This window comes from Motacilla alba, chromosome 11 (genome assembly GCF_015832195.1).
Source record: "Motacilla alba alba isolate MOTALB_02 chromosome 11, Motacilla_alba_V1.0_pri, whole genome shotgun sequence".
Lineage (NCBI taxonomy): Eukaryota > Metazoa > Chordata > Aves > Passeriformes > Motacillidae > Motacilla > Motacilla alba.
Genome location: NC_052026.1, coordinates 5102455 through 5121991, shown reverse-complemented (window position 1 = coordinate 5121991; position 19537 = coordinate 5102455). Strand labels below are relative to the sequence as shown.

At 44.0% G+C, this 19537-nt stretch overlaps 1 protein-coding gene across 2 annotated transcripts; it reads right to left on the bottom strand.

Moving 5' to 3' along the window:
• Nucleotides 1–690: 690 nt before the first annotated feature.
• On the bottom strand, nt 691–6807 carry CLEC3A (C-type lectin domain family 3 member A). Of its 2 annotated transcripts, none has more exons than XM_038148117.1 (3): nt 6551–6807; nt 4841–4915; nt 691–2176 (listed from the first exon to the last, which is right to left on the bottom strand). In XM_038148117.1, exons 1-3 carry the CDS (start codon nt 6663–6665, stop codon nt 1785–1787), a joined length of 582 nt encoding a protein of 193 aa, XP_038004045.1. In that variant the 5' UTR covers nt 6666–6807; the 3' UTR covers nt 691–1784. The 2 variants fall into 2 exon arrangements, with proteins under 2 accessions (XP_038004045.1, XP_038004044.1); XM_038148116.1 differs by having other exon boundaries at nt 4841–4921; nt 6551–6791.
• Between the last annotated feature and the right edge of the window lie 12730 nt (nt 6808–19537).

The following is a 19537-nucleotide window of genomic DNA, read 5'->3' as shown; positions in this document are numbered from 1 at the left end:
AGAACCATCCGCTGTCACAGGGTTGGTTTTATTGCCAGTCTCAAGATGATAGATGTTTTCTTACAGGATCAACCAAAAATTATTTTTTAAAAATGAGATTTTTATGTGATAATTTTACACCATGTAGAGAAACTCCATGTAGTGGCTCATGTTCTTTAGAATGGGTACACCAGCAAAACATGAAAATGTAGTCCTGTGCTAGTTACACAAGGTGTGGAATTTGTGGTAAATTTTCAGTTTGATTGTAGCTGTAGGGATATGGTGAGATACTGACTTACTTCAGACAAATCAGAGGTTAAGAAGCCATACAGGCTTTTAATAATGTACAAAAATTTTTACCCCAACCATAGCAAATGCTGGTAGATTTTGAAAGAAAATTGCATATATTTGGGCCATTTTTGCTGCTCTATTTCAACTCAGGAGTAAATGAGAGAATTCAGAATTAGGTTATTTACAAATACATTAGGTGATGGAAAGTGATTTTAAACACTACACATTGCAGATGCCTTGAGTAGTTAGATCTTATAGAGCTTTTGGGCTGTATTATACAGCAGAGATCCAAATTTTATCCTGTGGCCTGTGAGTACAATAGTAGAAAAAAGTACCCTTTTTGAATCCTCAAGAAAAGTCCTAGGAAAGAATGGCCTTCACATGGGTGCATAAGCTGTCAAAAATACAACAACAATTAAATAATGGTAATTGCAGATTTATTGCATAATTTAAGAAGATCTTGCAGGTTTAATAGGTAAGAAATAGGAATTATCCTCCAAGCAGCAATATATTTAAATATTTAAACAAAAGGAGAGAAACTGCTATTTATGACATGAAGGCAAATCTCTATTGTGAACTTCTGAACAGCCAAAAGCAGCCAGCACATTTTACGTCATTTTCAGATGCCAGGTGTTAAACTGGGACATTTGCATGGTGTGGTCTGGCCGCACTCTGCTGTTCCCTTGGGGTGTGCTGCCCTTCCCATGGGAGAGAAGGGAATGCTGTGCCAGAAGGGAGCTCCTGTCTCCCTCCCGGAGCTTTCAGGAGCTCCCTGTGAATGGCAGAGCCTGTCTGAGCCTGCAGGAGACAAGGCTTAGCAGGGCTTCACACAGCAGAGCGCGATCTCCTCCCAGGCTGGTTTCTTCTATGGGAATATTCCAAATGACATCTAATATTTAACCATAATTGAGACATTTAGAGGCAAACATGTCTAGACTAACTGATGTTTTAAAACAGCTACTCCCCCTTTTTCTAGCAGTGTATCACTGTGTACTGCATGTAGTTAAATAATTAACACCATTTTTTTTCTGTTTCATTCAGCATTCTTAACCCATAGATAAAACTCTTGGCCACAGATTATTCCAGTTATACTTTGTAAAGGATGATGGTTGTTTTTCACAACAGCTCACATAATCCCAAAGTCCCTCTTAAACTTTAGAACAGAGAGGTTTCCCACTGCTCATACTGTAGAGCAACAGTATTTTCTAATTAAAGTACAGAAATAGGAGGTGAAATCCAGTAACCCAAATGTCAGGCTGAAGTAATATGCCAAAATATGATACAATATAGGCCAAAACATAATATATATCCCTGTACATAATGTGAGTACTCACTAAACATTTTTAGCATGTGAATAGAAAATAAATTAACAGAGAAAACTTGTGTTTCAGGAAAGAGTTAGTTCAAGGCAGGAGAGGGATAGTTTTAACTCGCCACTCTCAAAGTGGGAGGGGTTACTAAGCAAAAGTGTGTGTTGATAACCCAAAACATGGCCTGGTCTTTTGTGTCTGTAATTATGGGATCAGGAATTCACAAACGTATCTCTTGGCAGTGCGGCAGACTTCATCCACCCACTTGCCCTGGGCTGCCTGAGACAGGAAGACGCAGTTTTCCCGCTTGCCCCCGTTGGGCTGGGCACGGTCCCAGTTGGAGTACTGCAGAGCCATGCCATTGACATCCACAAACCTCCCTTCAGTGACCATGTCGGTGACACCCAGCCAGAACTCGGATGCGCTGGGCACGCTTTTCTTGCCGTAATCGCGAAGGATGTTCGTTTCCTCGTTATTCCTCGGGATAGCCAACGTTCCCCCCTTGGCTATGCAGTCCTCATTGGCCTCATGGAAGTGCTTGGTGCCTTCTGACATGAGGTAGCACTTCTTGTGAGCCTTGGTCCCACGGAGGCACACTGTGAACAGACAGCAGTTTGCACGCTCAGTACAAGTGAGGGCCTCCGCTTTCAGTAATGGTTCTCCAAATGATCATTTTCCAAAAGCACTTTGAAACTTGAGCAGACAAATCCTTCAGCAAGTGAAAGGCTCTTGACTCCACAGAGTGGGCCTGAAATCTGGAGTAAGGTCAGACTTACCTGCTGGTGCTCCAGTCCGTGTAGGACCCTGTGTGCAGCCAGCACATCGGCGTGCCTTTGGGAACAGACTGCTGAAATATAACCCAGGCCTGTTCCCAGTGCCCCTTTTACCAAAGAATGCTGCTTTCACGTGTCTTCTACCTTATTTCAGCAGCCCTGAAACTGATGGAATGGATGAGGTTTGTTTTGCTGCCTGATGTAAGTTGGTTATTGGGAAATCTGTATTTGGCTTTATAGTGGAGACAGAACTAAATGTCTTTTAATATTGGTGATATTTAGGTAAAGTAAATTCTTACATCTTATCTAAGCTCAGTTTCCAGCAAGCAAAGGCAGGACAGAAATGTACTGTATTAAATGTGTCCTGCTCACCAGGAAAATATTGATTTGAAATTCGTAATACAAATATCGGAGTGATTACTAAAAGTGTAATTCCATCTGTAGAAGATTGCATATTCACCTCCCTTGGAATTAATTTATTTTCCTTCCAGCAAAGTCTCCCCCTTCAAACTCTTAATCCAAATGCGGTAAAGTGACTTAAATCTATAAATGCATTAAAAAGTGCACACTTATTACCGAGCTTACAGAGCAATTTGGACCCAATCTTCTAAAGACTTGAATTTTTAAATCTGTTTGCTTTTACTTCTGCTGGGGAAGTCTTGATGTAAAGGCTGAATGGACCAGACAGCTGCTCTGTCACTGGAGTTGCCTTGCAGAGCTGCTGCTGGGGTTGTTCCAGCCCAAGGTGTGTGGGGGCAGGAACACAGGAGGGAATCCTTCAACTTTGCCTTCCAGCTCTCCTAATGCAGATTTGTGAAAAACTGATTCTCCCAAGAAAAATAATGATGGCAAGATGAACCCTCCTTTGTGAAGCATTTCTTCTGAGCTGAGGAAGGTACCAAAGGCCTGGAATAGACTCCTGTAACTATTATTTTTAGAATCCTGCAAGTTTTTACTTGCATCTTATTTAATTTATTGCTTAAGATCATCTCATACTCATGTGCATCTTCTGTCCTGATGTTTTCTATAATCTGTTTTTAATTCCTGTCATCTGTTCTTGTAAAAAAATAACTATGTCTCTGATCAATAGGATATGGAGGTCACTTTGGACCACATCATATGTCTCAAGTTCTTAGTATTTCCAGTTGTTGTATTCACTGCATTTCTTAGCTGCATTTTCAGAGTCATAATTTTCTATTAGGGTTTAACCTTCAAATTTTAACCCTTCCAATGGCCTAAGTAATTAACCTATTTATTAAATATGGAACTTTTAAACAAATTTATTTTTATGGGAAAGATCAGAGAGACTTCAGCAACGCTGCAACAATGATAAGGACTGGATGTCTTTAGGGATGGAGTATGTGCTGCAAAATGGTGTGTGGCAGCATTTCACATTTCACTCTGTGGAGAAAGGAGGCCCAGGAAGTTCCAGCAAAAGAAGAAATCAGATTTTTATCTGGAAAATGTTCATAAGCTAAAAATGGAGCTCCTCTTTTCAGCTGTTACAAAGACATTAACAGAGACAGTCAGAGCTAGGGGGGTGATAGGTGTCTTTTTGCCACATTTGGATTCCAGTTGAACAGTGTGGGTTATAAATTTAGAACAAAGCTCAAAATAAGTTTTGAGGAGAGAAAGTCTCCCAGTTCTGGTTTCATTTCTAAGCCACTGCATGCTTCTTCTCAAGCTCCTTCTGGAAGCAACACAAGAATTACTTTTAAACAAGAGTTACTTGTCTAGCACAGGCTGCTTCTTTTAAGAAACTTCTAAAGCCTTCTTATTAGACATTTGAAATAAAAATATTCTGTAAAGCCCCAAAAGCTCTATGTAACCCAAGGCATAAAACTGAACAACCCAGATATTACCATCCTTAAGGAAAATACATTCTCTTTCATGAGAATGATGTCATTTCCTCTGTAATGTCCTCTTGTACATGTTTAAATGCCAGGGTTTGTGTCAACAGCTGTGAAAAAGCACAACTGTCTGGTAGGTGCATGTGTATTTACCCTTCTTATTTTGTTTGGAAATTTCCATCTGGTTATTTAAATACTTAAAGGACTCTGCACGTTGGTCCTGAATATTTCTGAACTCGCAGTGGATATAACTTTGAATTTTTATGGCAACATTCACATTTGAATGTATGTTCATATCAAAGCTGGGCACTTAACTCATCGACCACCTGAACTCTCAGACCCAGGAACCCTCACTGTGCTGCCTTTGGTGACACAAAATTCAGAGCTTGAAGCTGTGCATAGCAAAGAAAAAAGTAGTTCTTGCTCTCCGTGAAGAATCACCACTCATTCCCCAGTAGCTGAGACCTGATTTTGCTTGAATGCTTCCTTCAACACTTGTCTGGTAAAACTATGGCACACCATGATTTTATGGAGCTGCACTCCTCAGTCATCAAATCCCCTTAAAGAGAGGGATGGGAGTGAAGAAGAGAGGCAGTGAGAGCTTTTGGAAGCCACTGACCAGCATAAGCTGCTTTACCTGTCTGGAGTGCTTGTATTTCCTTCAGAGCATTTACTTCTCGCCACAATTTGTCAATCTGGGTCTTCAGGTCATCTTTTTCTTACACAGAAAGAACATACAGAAATTAACAGATATGCACACAGTGAAAAAAAAATTACATGTTAAAAGTTGTTTCAAAATATCATGGGTTACTGCATTGCTGAGATGCATTTTGATTCTTTTCCAAGATTTGTGCTTAATAAAAACATTCCTCTGGATTCCTATAAAAACATGAGGAACCTACCTTTGCCTTTTCCTATTTTATCATGGATGTTGCCCTAAAACTGTTTAAAAATCATGGATTGTTGCAGCTAATCATTATTTAGTGAGCTGGTATCTAATTTACAGAAAATGTCCCTTTTTCTTTTGAAACTGTACACTCTGATGTATGGACATGACATACAAAACATAGCAGGACACGAACTGTGTTTCTTCAAAGCAATGTTATTTCTGTGAGCATGAAAGTTTCACACAACTCTTTTTTTAGCACAGGGAAGAACAACAAATAAAACCCAACCTGACAGTCTGAATGTTGCAGATGTGCTTGCTGAGCTGCAATCTCTACTTCCCAGGATTAGCCTTCGTCTGCCCCTCAGTACAGAGGGGGCCTGGGGACTTGAGTCACACAAAATCACTCTGAATCAGCATTTTGTAGCACTTAAAAAAGCACCAAGAATATGATGGGACAAGAAAAGAAGCTAATTTGCACACAACTCCATTTTCATCTCCTCTTTTCCATTTTTTTTTAAAATTAATCATCATAACATCTTTCAGGGCTCCCTGCTTCCCCAAAGCAGAATTCTCTGTTCTCCAATCAATGCTGCTCTGTGCTAGCACAAGAAATGTATAAGCAGCCTGTCCTTAGGACACCTAAGCTTAAAACCCTAGAGATCTCAAAGGAAAAGGAAGTGTCTACAACTGTGTGGCTCCAGAGCAGCTCAATCTTCTTGTACAACAGCTTTATCAAAGCCACATTTTAAAAAAATTAAATAGGAGTTCAAGTATTTGCCATCTGTGAGCCACCATCATACCTGCTTTTATTAGAAATACATCTTTAAATTAAACACACAGACATTTCTAAACAACATTCTGTGGTTTCGTATTTACTCTTAAGCTTTGCTGTGGGAACTGATGCTTTATCTTTTGCTAATTCATTGATGTTGACCTGCTAATTAGTTTGACTTGCCATTTCACAGTGCTTTTCATACAAGTGGAGTAATATTCCACAGAGAGTTGACAGACATTCTGTAAAAATTAGGAAAAGGTGCAAAAATCTGAATAATCCTTGGAGCCTGAATACTTCTGCTTGTTTCCCCCATATACATGAATTTCCATTTTTCTGATCTTAGTCAATAAAACTATATAACTAAGGATGATCAGCCAGAGTCCTCTCTCAGCTGTACCTGTGAGTTCTAAATAATGTTGACAGAGGTGAACAGCCAGAACAGAGCAATATATTTGCAGCTGTTCTACAGCTCTATTTTCATAATTCATTCTGGCACCTTATTTGTGGCTTTGCTAGCTCACATAAAAATATTTAAAAGACAGATATGATATAGACTCAAGTGTCCTTTATAAATAAACATTTGTGTAATGTTAGTTTCTGGTTCATGCAGTGCTGTTTAAAGTACACAGTAAATTTGCATAGTCTATAAGGTTCTTTCCCTCCTCCCAGTTCAGACCCAGTACCTTTCACTCTACGTTTGCTGTGCTTCCTGGCTTTGAATTTGGAAGCCTGGCTGATGGTCTGATCCAGCAGTAGTAAGCTTATGAGTAGAAAAATCATAAGTCCAGTTTGTGCCATGTCTCTTTGAAAGACCCTTGGAGGGAGCTTGAAGAGATTCCCTTTAGCAGCTCTGAGAGAGGTCACCCAGAGCCATCTCAGCAGGGACTGCCTGAGCTCAGCTTTATAAGGTGTGCTGGCAGGCTGGGCTGCACTCCTTGCTTACGAAATGTGTTTAGTTCTTGAGCTGGCTGCAGCATAAGACACCCCCTTGTTCTCCCATGCCATCTGAAAGTGCTGTTTCCATTCTGAGCTCAGCTGTCCCAGCCCTGAACACTGCCCTGATTGCCTCACCCCTGAGCTTAACACGGGAGCCAAAGCCCGGGGAGAAGCAGGCGGCTGCTTGTGCTCTGCCAGCCTCCAGGAGGGGCAGCCAGAGGATTTCCACAAGCGCCAGGGGCTCGCCAGCACGGCTCTGCCCCAGGCTGCCTGAGTCAGGACAGTGGCCACCACCTTCCACCAAAGCACGACCAGGATGCTGCTCCCCCACTAAATACCAGCACTGCAACTACAGACCCACACAAAGGATAAATACACTGAAACCACATTGTGTGGGGAGTGCATTTGTTGGTTTTTGAGGAGTGAATAAATGCCTGATAGATATGACTGCATTTCTGGTTGAGAACAGCAATCAGCAGGGTTTAGAACAAAAGGTAGCAGTGCTCTCCCAAAGGCTCCCAAGTTCTGATTGCAGAGCCAGAGGAAAGCACAAGGTGCTTGAAGCAGGACAGTGTCTCCCTGGAGTCTGGAGAACTCTCTGAGTTTGAATCTCTTTCATTTGCCCTTGGGCTCTGTGGACTCTGGGGAGGCTGCCTTTAATTGGGATTGCTATATGAAGTAGAACCTCTCCCTGATTTTGGTGAACAAATGAAATTGTCACAAAAATATTCCCATCCATGCCACTTTTTCTTTTTTTCCTTTTCTTTTTCACCCATTAAAAGAGGGTTTGATTAAAATGTGGATACCAGAGCCATTGCTGGGTGCTGGCTGGTGCAGTTCATGTTCTTCAGAGCTGTTCTTCCTGACATCCCTTTGCCATCTCTCTCTGCCTTGGTTACATTCTGCTCACATTGCTGACATTTTTTTTTTTTTTTTTAAATCAGGACTGTAAGATTAAGGGATTTACTACTTTATTTTCAAAAAGCTGGGATTTAGGAACATGCCGGTGTACTGCATGAATACTTGGCTTTTTCCAAACCCCACTGAGGCATTTCAGTACTTTCAGGGCAAACCACACCTGCCCTGTCTGTCCTGGGCACCTTTAAACAACTCCCTATAGCCTCATAGTCTGCAACTAGCAAACATCTCTTACCCATTACCTAAGAAACTTTCCATAAATGCATCCTGATATGATCAAACTTAGTTCCAGTGGTCCTGCTCCAAAATATTGAAATATTAACACAGATTGTGTAGGGAAACTTCTGGGTCAACATTGCTCAGAGCTGTTTTGGAGCACAGCACATCAGAGATGGCTGTTGTGGGTCCCACCCACCCAGAACTGCCCCAAACATCTCACACAGCTGCAAATTTCAGTCCATGGTAAATGTGGAAAGAGCTGGCATTCCAGCTACCACCCCAGAACTGAAATGTGAGCTGGCAGAGAGGACAGTCAGGAGCTTTGCAAGGGTCTAGTTCAAGATTTAATCTGTCCTTTAGAACAAGCCCTAAGTTCAGGCTTGATCCATACTTTACCCAATGGTATTGGGACATCAGTATAAGTTAATTCAGGGCAGATGGCTGAATCAATAACTGCCTGCAGTTAGTTTTTCACTTGGTGGCTTCTCAGATCTTGTGCAATTGCACATGAAGCTGATCCTGAACCGCTGCAGCTTTACACCTGACAAATTAAACTGTGCTAATTTCAGGTTGCCTTGATGAGGGAGCTGCAAACCCCTGGAGCTGTTTCATGTGAAGCTGAACTGTCCCCCAGGCTTTGGGAGAGGCTGGAGCAGTAGCTGGGTCAACAGGCCCTTTAGTGTGTGTGCTCAAGGTCTCAGCACCAGAATGGATTTGTTCCTGCCCCAAGGAGCCTGAGCTTGCTAACACAGGCTCCTTTTCTTCCTGTGAAACGGGGCTGACAGAGAAAGATTTGTACTCTACTGGGGCAGCACACAAGTCACTAGAAACAGAGGGATAAAGAAAACATGGATCTGGTATTCTGACAGTTCTTGGCCAAGAGCCTGGGTGAAAAACTGCTTTTTGGAGTACGCCGTGTAATGTCCTTGCAAGAACAGAGTTGAAATTCTGTTTTGAAAGCTTCATCCCCCTCATTCAGTATTTTCTCTGAGCATTTTTCCAGTCTGCAAGTAGCTCAGCTGGACTTCACTCCCAAAAAGTGAATCACAAAGCTGCCCTTGCAGCTGTTGGGATAGACCACAAGGATATAGGGGCTAGAATTCCTCTGGAGAACCCAAGAAGAGTTTCCACATTTATGACTAACCTGTAGCAACTGGGGAAGCAGGTTTAACTTCCTGGGTATAGTGTGTGAGCAGGAGAGCCAGAGAGCAGCAAAATATGTTGCTAAGAAGACGTAACCTTGCAGGGCTACTGTGAGGAAGCAGGAAATGGAGCCACACAGGAGTGACACACTCCCTGGAGTGAGCACCTGGGTTGTGTATGAGCTTGAAATCAGCATCATAATGTCATTTAGAAGTGGAATTTTTCTTTTACTGGCACAGTTACAGTAATACAATCTAGCCCAGGGAGTTAACACAATTATGCACTGATAGAAGTAATTTTTCCTGAAACAAATGATTCCACTTTCCTTATCAGAATATACTGTATAAATATAAATATTCTCATTGCTTTAGAGCTGCATCCAGAGTAGGATGGGATTGTGGGTTTTTTTATTTACACCACTACCGTAGAACTTGTGCATGCAGACAGAATTGTGGTTTCTCTTGAAGTGCTTAGATCACTTTGAGGCCCTCTTGAAGTGCTCTGTCTGATAAGAAACATCTTGCAATAGCCAGAGTTGCTGTGCTGCAGTGGCCCTGGGGTTTTGGCTCCCATCTCTCCACCTCATTCCATTTGCTTTCAGACAACCAGACCATTCAGGGCATAAACATCCTTTGGTAAAAGGCTTTTTTCAGTTTCTCCACAGAGACTCTTCAAGGTAAAACTCTGTTTCCTTCAGAGACAGTTCTACCTTTATATGCTCCTCTAAACTGGCTCAGGAAAAGCCTTCATTCAGCTGTTTTTTCCTCTCCATTCAGCCACCCCTGGGTTTATGGAAAGAACATGCAATGGGGCACAGAGTATGAGAAGCCAGTGTGAGATGAGGACTGGATGCTGAGCTCCTGAAATAGGTCTGGCTGCAGATGTACAAGAGAACTTGTAAAAAATAGCTTTAAAAAAAGATTTAGTGTTGCAGACTGTTGGGAAATGAGCTGCTCACACATTGCCAGTAGATTGTCTGTGTTTTACTGAGACCTACAGTCCCCTTGTGCCCCAGAGCTAACTGTGCTGTGGGATGTTTCACCAAATGGGAAATGGATGGCTCTATCTGCTCCTGGAATCAGAGCAAACTCTGTTCTTCTTGCAGATTTTCAGTTCTAGAAAATTCAGCTCATCTTCAGGAAAATGAAGCCATTTACTTGGTGAGTAGGTGACGAATTTGCCCCTTCTACCAAAGAGAAAATGAAAACTAATCAGAGCTGTTGCCAGCCTAAGGAATTGCAAGTGAGGCAATCTGGAGAGCCAGGATGGTCAGTAAAAGTAGATAACAGAAAGGTTAGTAAAAGGTTTAAAACAAAGGTTAGTAAAAGGTTCATCACCTCCAATACATGAGGTTTTATGACTGTCTTGGGTAAAGGGGACCCGCTGCTTGATTTTGATTTGTTTCAATTCAAGGTAGTAAATTTTGCAAACTCTCCTAGTCAAGCATTGTGTCGTGCTTGGAAAATTACTGTATGCTTGGTTTCTTTGGCATTGAAAAGTCTTGCAAAGCCTTTCTTAAGGATTTGATCTCAGTCCTAAGAGGCATGGGCAGGATCATGGCTGACATCCCAACACCAAAGTTATTTTGGGGAAATTTGTACAAACAAACTGTGTTTAGAGAAGTGAAGGGCTAGCCTTATGATATGTGAGTTTTTTTGAAACTTATTAAAGAGATTTTGGGGTTTTGCCATCGATTTGAGTTTTTTTCTGTCATGCTAATTTGGTGTTTTGAAAGGAAATTTGCTGGGTACAAATGATCTGTTGTGTTTAACAGAATTAAAGGTGGTTCCAGGTTTATTGCAGGACCAGGCTGCTCACCAGTGACCTGCATTGAGTGTCAGTGAGTTTTGAAATGAGGACAGTCATGTCTTCTTTAGATATGTGGTTCTGCTCTCCCAATCACATGCCACACCTTGGCACTGTGGACTGTTCCTGATTGCTCAATAAATCTACTTCTCAGTGTGGCATTTGAGCTGTTACTGCCTACAGGTCCAGTGCTTTTCAATTCCCATGCTGTAAATACAAGCTTTAAAAAAAAATTGAGGTATAATAGTGTATGTGAACTGAAAAGATGAATCAGGGCAGTATTCTGAGCTTCTGGAATAAATGCTTTTTGTATCTCTTAGTTTGGGGTCTTTGTCCCGAAGCATCTCACAGCTGGTCTCAGCAAGCAGAGAGGAGGGGAAATGGTTTGCAGAATGCAACAGAAAGACTTGTCTTACATGTACCACACATATTTAAGACAAATAGCATCATCTTGTCTATGTGACCAAATCATCTCACCTGTATTCCAGTCCTCTTGCAATGGCACTGGATGTGGATTACAGGTTGTAAAGCAGAGAAAACCCAGCTGATCCAGGCCAGAGAGATCAGAATGCAGAAGATTCACCAAACATACACAAAGCAAGGAGGGAAAAGGCACCTAGCTCTTCTTTTGGTTTCCTGTCCAATGCACTCTGGCACAGGTCCTTTCTTATGGTGTTCAGGTCCCTCAAAGGAATGACAGAGTTGCCAAATGGTTTTTCCTTCAGGCCTCTAGCTGCAAAGATAAGAAGGTGCACAGAGTCTTTCTGCCTGCCATTGCCTGGTTTGTTAGTCAGGAAGGACCCCAGAGAAATAGGTGCTTATTTAGAGATAAATGTTTTGCTGTATATGTGAAATGTGCACAGAGAGCTAACCACAATCCCTCTCAAAAAGGGGACCTTTTACAGATCAGCTGACTCTGGCATCTCTAGAGATAAGGGAGTCTAGGAGAAAATTTAAATCAGTTTCTTGGCAGTCCAGGTGCAAATAGAAGAGTTGAATGGTGTCTTTTAAAATGCTACTCCTGTGGACTTGGCAAAGTTTCCATGCTGGAAATTCCTGGCAGCAGCTCAGCTCTTTTAGCCCTCAGGATAAATGTGAGAATGTATCTCTTTCTCTTTTGTAAACACAAATTACCTGTTGTGCTATTTTTTCTCCTGTAATGTGTGCTGTCTTTTTACCTTCCTGGAAATGACCTGAAGACATCCTGGGCATTTAATTTCTCCCTTGAAATATTTTTTTTTGATCATCATAGCTGGCCTAATATGAGGTTTTCCAGCCTCACATGAACATGATCTCAGCAGGTTCTGCTCATCCTTAGGTGTGCCAGACAAACTGATTTGGACAAAGCCTTGGTTTAGGCCCTGTGAAACTCTCCAGACAGCCTGAGCTGCACATCCACAGGCTCACAGCCTGAGCTGCGCATCCACAGGCTCACAGCCTGAGCTGTGCATCCACAGGCTCACAGCAGGTTTCCAGCAGTGCAGCTCTGCACTGCCAGGAGGGCTGGGCAGAGCAGGGAGTGTATTTTGAGGTGTGTAGATGTTTGTTGGATTTTCCTCATCAGGATGGAAATCCAGACTTGTCAGGAGTGTGATCATGTCTGCCTTTGGTGGCTGCACTTCACCAAGGACTTGGAGGTTCTGCTCAAGGGCTGGGGTTTTCTGCCTTGCCAAACCAAAACTTGAGTCACAGGATCTGCAAGCAGCTGACCCTGCTTCAGTGTGTTTTAGGAGCAGCACTGTCCCCATGCAGAGGCATAATCAGCTCCTGTGCCAGGCCCCAGGCTTGGAAAACTTGGGATGTAGCCCAAATAAACCACCATTCTGTCAAATGGAAACGGAGTTTTCAGCTGCCTCGTCAGGAAGGAAAAATAATACCTAAATGTAAGTGCTTGGGAGATGTCTCCTTGTCTCTGCAGGCAAACTCAAGCAGTGGGAATCAGGCCTGGCTTGCTGGAGGCTGGGGAAGAGGGAGAACACATCCTGCACCAGGCCCTGCTTCCTGCTCTGTGCATGTCCCTGCCCACATGCTGGGATGGAAGTGAAAAGCACACATCAGCAGCTGGATGATGCTCACAAGGATGCTGAGAGTACAAAAGAAACACTGACCTGTATAGGTGTAATTTTCACTAATGGCCCAGTGTGTCCAGTCAGAAATAGCATTGTCTCTGGGAGGGATGCCCACTGGGGAAGGTCCTGGGTGTAACTTCCCCTCCCATCCAGCTCTCCTACCCTCCAGGCTCTGTTTGAGCACACACAGATATGCTGCTGCTACTGCTGGATGTCTTTCCAAAAGCTGCTTCTAACATTTTACTGAGCACAACACAGAAATCTGTGAGGACTTTCAAAAGTCTCAGTTGCCTTTTCCTGCAGAATTCCAGAGTGGGCAGAAAGAGCCATGACAAGTCAGCACAGCATCCTCCTGCCCTGTGAGCTGCTGTCCTTAGGGACCTGGAACCCAGCAGGGTGGGTGCTGAAGCCAGAAGAGCCAGGCCACCAGTGCAGGTGAGCAAAACAGATATTTTTGTGTCTTTTGTGCTGTGCTCTGTATCTTGTTTGCTGCCAGCACTCAAGCTATCCAGCACAAAGCCAGCTTGTTACTGTCTGTATAAAATGCAGTCACTGCACAGTCTAAGGTGCAGCCAGACCCTGGCTGAGGTACTGGCAGTATTTAATGAGTAGGATTAGTCCATCCCAGAAATTGCAGGAGGTTCCAAACCCTGCCCTACATGTTTGGGAGAACCCTGGAGTGTTTAAATGAAAAGCTGAAGGAATCAGCAAGAAGGTGGCTGCAGTTACACCTGAGAGGGTGCACACATCTGCATTTCAGGGAGATTTCATAAGCAGGGATCATGGGTCTGGACATCCTTCAGAACTGAAGGAATTCATGCTGTAGCACTACCTGAAAGCGCCTGCTGGTCATGAAATTGAGATACAAATCCCCACTTCTCCTTGCCTTCCTTTCTTCCTGAAAAATTGGATTCCTCTGGTGGAGATGGGGATGCCAAAGACACGTACACTCTGTGTGTGCTTGGGCCATGCGTGACCCTCATGTCACACTCCTGGATCCCTGCCCATCTCCCAGGTGCCCCCAGCCTGGTGCAGCATCCCCTCCCTGTGCCCCAGTCCCTGCAGTCAGGGGCCCTGAGCTGAGGGCTTCTGCTGTGGATGGACCAGCTGGGGATGTGCAGGAGGCAGGGCCACACTCCCTGACAGGTTGTACAATTATTTGGGAAGCTTTTTTGGTGCCTTGAGAAGGCTGATCTAGAACAGAGGCTGGACAGGGTTAAAGAATAAAGTAGGGATTTACTAAAAGGCCTCAATGGATCCACCTTGGGCAGCCCAAGAGCCCAGCCAGGACTGCACCCCAGGTGAACCCAAAATGGTCACAAAATGCACGACTGCTCACAGGGTCTCTCACTTTTATAAGTTCTGCTCCATTTGCATCTTGGAGTTCATTGCCCAATTATTTAGGTTGTGAAGTCTCATCCTTCTTGTTTTTCTCTCTTCAGCCCACGTTGGTTGTGTTCTTGGGCCTGAGATTTGGATCATTTGTCCTTGGTCCCCAGCTAGAGAAGGAATTGTTTTGTCTTCCTGCTCTGTGAAGAGAGCTCACCATCCCACAATATGAAGCTCAGAACTACACACTAAAGCAGCACAGAATCTGAAAAATAGAAAATCTAAAACCTGAGGCATCACTTTCAAGAAGACTTGGAGTCACAACAGGATTTGTATGAAATTGGTTTGGAATCAAGATTTGTATGTAAAGATGGAAAGAGATTTGTGTGCTCTTCTGTATCCAGCTACGAACAACTTACAGCTATTTAAAACTGGAAACAACTTACATCCATTTAAAGCTGGACCCCAGTGGCAGCACATGATGCCACACATTGTCCATGTATGTCTGTCATCGGGGATGAAAGGAATTCAGAGACTGCACTCAGACTTGCAGGTTCTAGAAACTGAAATGTTGTTCCTCAGTGGCAACAAGAACAGCAGGAATGAACAGGCTATTTATTCAAATATGTTCAAGTAATACTTTCAAATGGAAAAGATTGTGGCATTTGCTGAGTAATTTAGGCACTATGTAAATAAAAACTTCTCAGAAATGTTCCTCATTCATTCTGCCATGCACATTCTTACTGCAGTTTATTCCCATTTCCAGCAGATGTCTTCAGTGCCCTAGGAATCAGGACAGCTCTGATTTTATATTGCTTATCCAGCAAGCTAAAAGAGAAAAGAGCAGGCTCTCCTCTGCCTGTTTAATGCTCAGGGTAGATCCCCTTTGCTGTACAGCCTCATACCAGTGTTACCCAGTAAAGCATCAGGCTCCGGCTGATTTTACATTTTCTAGGTGCTTCTACTCTTGGAAGAGCAGCTGCAGACAGACACCCATCCGGTCAATCATGTCTGTACAGCTGGGGTTTCAATGCTGTAGAAATGTTCTAAGGAATTTGGGATAGTTTGTTCTGCTTTTGTCAATAGTGCTTCCTATAATAACACTATGGGCTCTGCATGGAATAAATATGACACGTAACAAAGTGACAAATTACATCCCCAGCTGGTCCATCCCAGAGCACAAACCCACAGCTGAGGCCCTCTGACAGCAAGGATTTTCAATTTTAGATCATTTACTTGCACCAGTGGCTCAAAAACCCATATAAACCAATACTGTATCGTCAAGAAAGATAATTTGGTTTAGCAACGTGTATTTTAACATGGAGAGTTGAGCAAGGATTTAAAAAAGAATCCTGTGGGTTTTTCCCCCACCAAATAAGCTACAGCAGGGACATAAATATTACTTGCTGAATTTTTAATGCTATAGCTATGATGGATTCATTTGGAGGACTGATCAGCTTGATGCTGTCCCTATCAAAGCCAGGGGCATGAGACCTGTGAGACTCCAGCTTGAGTTGAGCTTGCCATCCTAATGAAAATCAGGAAGGAAGCTTGCAACAATTACCCTTTCATTTTCCTGTTTTGCTGGTTGATTAGTGAACAGAACACTGTAATGACTTTATCCACAGCTGACATGTTGAACAAAACACAGATCTAAGATCTCACATGAACCATATTATGTATGCTCTATGAAGTTAAACCACGACCTGAGGGAATGTGCTGGAAGAAATCCAGTATTGAAATTGAGATACTTGGTGTGTGGCAAGAGCAAGTGTGGTGCAGGACAGCCAGAGGCACCCAGCAGGTTTGGGTGAGGGGTTCCAGATCGATCATTCAAGTGAGACCTTAAAGACAATCCCCTCTGTAAATCTGCTGCCCTGTGCCTGTGCTGAGCCTGGCACTGCCCTCTCCAGTGCCCCTCTGCACAAACACACCCTGCTCTGTGGGTTCAGCATCCCTTGGCAATCAGACTTCGGGATGGCACTTGTTTTACAGCTCTCTCTGCAATACCATTTCCCAGGTGATCCTCAGATGGAGCAAACGCAGCTCTACTCAGCAGGGAGGATCAGCCAGAGGGGCTGGAGCTGCAGCCTCCTCTGAATCCAGGCACTTGCAGGGTTTGGGGGTCACCCTTTCCCTGGGATGCCCTCACCAGAGGCATCCTGATGAGCATGGAGAGAATGATCAAGGAACTGGCAGAAAATTCTTTTAATGGCCACTTTCAGTGTTGCTTCATGCTCTGAGTTATCTGATGGGAAAGCAAGGAAAATTTAGATTCTTGTCTCTCAAACCCCTATATTTTTATGGAGCTTTCCTGGCTGGGCCCTAGCACAGGGCATTCAGAACATGATTCTGTGTATCTCCATTGCTTTGGAGCAGGTATGATTTGAGACACAGCTGTGAGCCATGCAGGCAAAGCTTCCAGCTCAGTTGCTGTTAATTAGGGTGCCTTTGGTAAATGAAGAATTAAATGCCAAAGAACCATAAATCCTTAATGCCTTAAACCAAATGGCAGTATTATGGCATTGGACAAATAATTTCATTTTTCCTTTCTACAGCAGAAATGGTTCAGAAACTCAAAGGGATGTTTTTGTACAAGCAAAGAGATACATGGTGAGTTGCAGGAGAATTTTTTTTTTTTTTACAGTGGGAAAATATTTCTAATATGAAATGCAGACTCTAGAAGGAAAAAAAAAACAGCAGCTGAGAAACAGAAAAATAATCTGCCACATCAAACTGACTTAGAAAAACACTTCACTTATCATCATCTCTCTTCTGCGTTAGCAACAAAGAAATGTTTTCTCCTAGAAGCCTCTGGAAAACATCACTGATCAAACAGGGCTCCAGGCCACAGAATGCCTGTCACAACAGAAGACACAGCACTCACTGCTCAGCAAACTTGGCACACCAGCCTTTACAAATGTTTGGTTATTAGCTTATCACCTGGCCAGCTAAGGAGAGAAATCCTTACACAGAAAATGCATCCAGCATCCCTGCCATCTCACTGTGCTCTTCCAGGCCAGGGAGATGCTGCATCATGTCCTGCTGCATGACACAGTGAGCCCCAGCTCTCATGGAAACACATTTGCACAGATTCCCCAGCAGACAGGAGCAACAGGATTTGTACTGCAGCCTGCAGCTTCTCAGGGAGATGATGCTTGGCAGGGACACAGCCAGTGGCTGGCAGAACATGGCACATCTCCAGCTCTGGCAGAGGCAAAGCAGAGGTGCTTCCAGCAGGGAGCTGGAGGCTGATGGAGCAGGACTGGCAGAGCACCTGGGCTGGGCAGGAGGGGCACGTTGCAGGAGCTGTGGGCATGGGAGGCCCAGGTGCTTCACCCCTGTGGTTCTAAGAGCAAACCTGCCCCAGAGAAATGTTTACCTTCTACTCCCCAACCTCTCAGCACTCACAGTAAAACAGGTTTTCCTTCAGAACTTTTCCCACTTCTTTTGGGCTAATTGTAATATCTCAGCTTGGTCACTGTGCAAGGGAAAAAAAACCTCTTCCAGAGAGATCAAAGCCCTCCTAATCTCTGAAGGAAGAGAAGCAAGTCCCCACCCCTGCAGCCCTCCCTCAGTCACAGACTCCATCCCCTTTTCAGTATCTGGGAGCTGCTGGTCCTAAACTAACAAGTGCCAGTGGCATCTCTTAATTGAACCCCATTTAATCCCTGAGTGCCCAGTTTGAATGGTGGTAACTGTATCAAGCATTAATCATCATGAGGCTTCAGAAGCTGAAAGAATCTTCCTTTGATTTTTTTAGGTTGTGCTTCATTTGAGACAGTTTTAAAGCTTTTACCAACAGTGCAGGCTGTTCCTTCCTAAATGAAAGCTGATCTTACATGATGGCAGGTGTAGGAGTTTTTAAGAGACAGGACAATCACTGTGAGGGCTGTCAATGTTTGTTCCTTCCCTTTTTTCCCTCATCCTGCCCAAAATGCCTGCAGTTCCCATAAGTGAGAAGAAAGGTTTCCCCATGAGAAGGGTTAATCCATGTGTATTCTGTCCACCTGGAGTTTCTGTGTCACTCTCTGTAGGGGACGGAAGTGGATGTGACCCATACCCTTCAGAAGGTAAAAAAAAAAATTCCTGAAGTGTAACCAGAGAGCAACCATGATGACTGAGTATGGCAGGGACTGTGGAACCCCTTCAGAGAAAGGCTGGGACCCCTCCAAGCACACACACGAATCAACAGAAAACATGATCAGATCCTCCTCCCTTGTTACCCTTGGGCAGAGCACACCACTCATTTTCCCCCCACACTCATCCTCTCACTCTTCCTCACCTGCACTGTTCCCCCAGTGCCTTGCAGCTCCTGCAGAGTGCTGGTGGGAGCTGGCAGAGCCATGCCAGGCAAACTCAGGAGCAGAGCTTGGGCAGGGCCAGCTGGGCACTGTCAGCCCCAGGGAGCAGAGAGCAGCGCTGGGTGCGTGCTCTGAGCCGCTCCCTCGCAGGAGAACACCGGCACGGCTGTCACGAGTTACCTGGGAGAAAGGTGCTTTGCTCCACATAGCAGTTAGAGCGTGTGCTCTGTTCTGGCTCTTTCTGCAGCGGAACAAAGCCCTGGCTCACATCAAGGGACCCCAGTGCTGCCAGGGGACAGACTCCTGCACAGTTCTCCTGCCAAGCTGGGAGACTCTTTCCTGACAAACCCCATCAGGAGGAACACTGAGCTCCCAGAAAATGAGGGGAAGCACCAAAGGAGGATGAGGTGCATTTTTGCATTCATGCAGATGCTGCAGAAAGGCAACCTGCCACATCCTGCTCTGTGGTAGCGTGTGACAGGGCCCTGCAGATGGCCCAGTGGGAAAGGTGGCAAAGGCAGAGCTTTGGTGGTAATCACACAGAATTTGCAAAAGGCTATGGCTGTTTGCTTTCAGCCTCATCCTGACACCGTGATTATGGATGCACTGATCATTACTGGCTTATTAAAGCTTAAAAACAGAGGGCAGAAATTTATTCTTCACACTCAGCACTGTTCCTATGAGCTTTGAGATTATAGAGCAGATTTGGTAACTACTGAAGTGAGATTTTCCAGGGGCATCACAGGCTTTGGAATGTGTCCTGCATGGCTAAAATGAACCAAAGCCAACACTCCCTCTTTGTTTCGATATTAAACTGAAGTTCATTCACTTCTTTGCCTCGTGTAGGGAGACCTTTAAAGCCATGCTCTCCAGTACAGGCTGGAGATGACTGTAGGGCTTGGTAACCATCACCAGTTCTTCCAAAGACATGGAGCCCTGGGTTGAA

What these genes read in the sequence shown, in the direction of transcription:
- CLEC3A (XM_038148116.1), bottom strand. Translation starts at nt 6,665, where the DNA reads ATGGCACAAACTGGACTTATGATTTTTCTACTCATAAGCTTACTACTG. An exon ending in CAGCAAACGTAGAGTGAAAG is followed by an intron (nt 4,922 to 6,550) that starts GTACTGGGTCTG and finishes TTTCTGTGTAAG; the next exon opens with AAAAAGATGACCTGAAGACC. An exon ending in AATACAAGCACTCCAGACAG is followed by an intron (nt 2,177 to 4,840) that starts GTAAAGCAGCTT and finishes GTCTGTTCACAG; the next exon opens with TGTGCCTCCGTGGGACCAAG.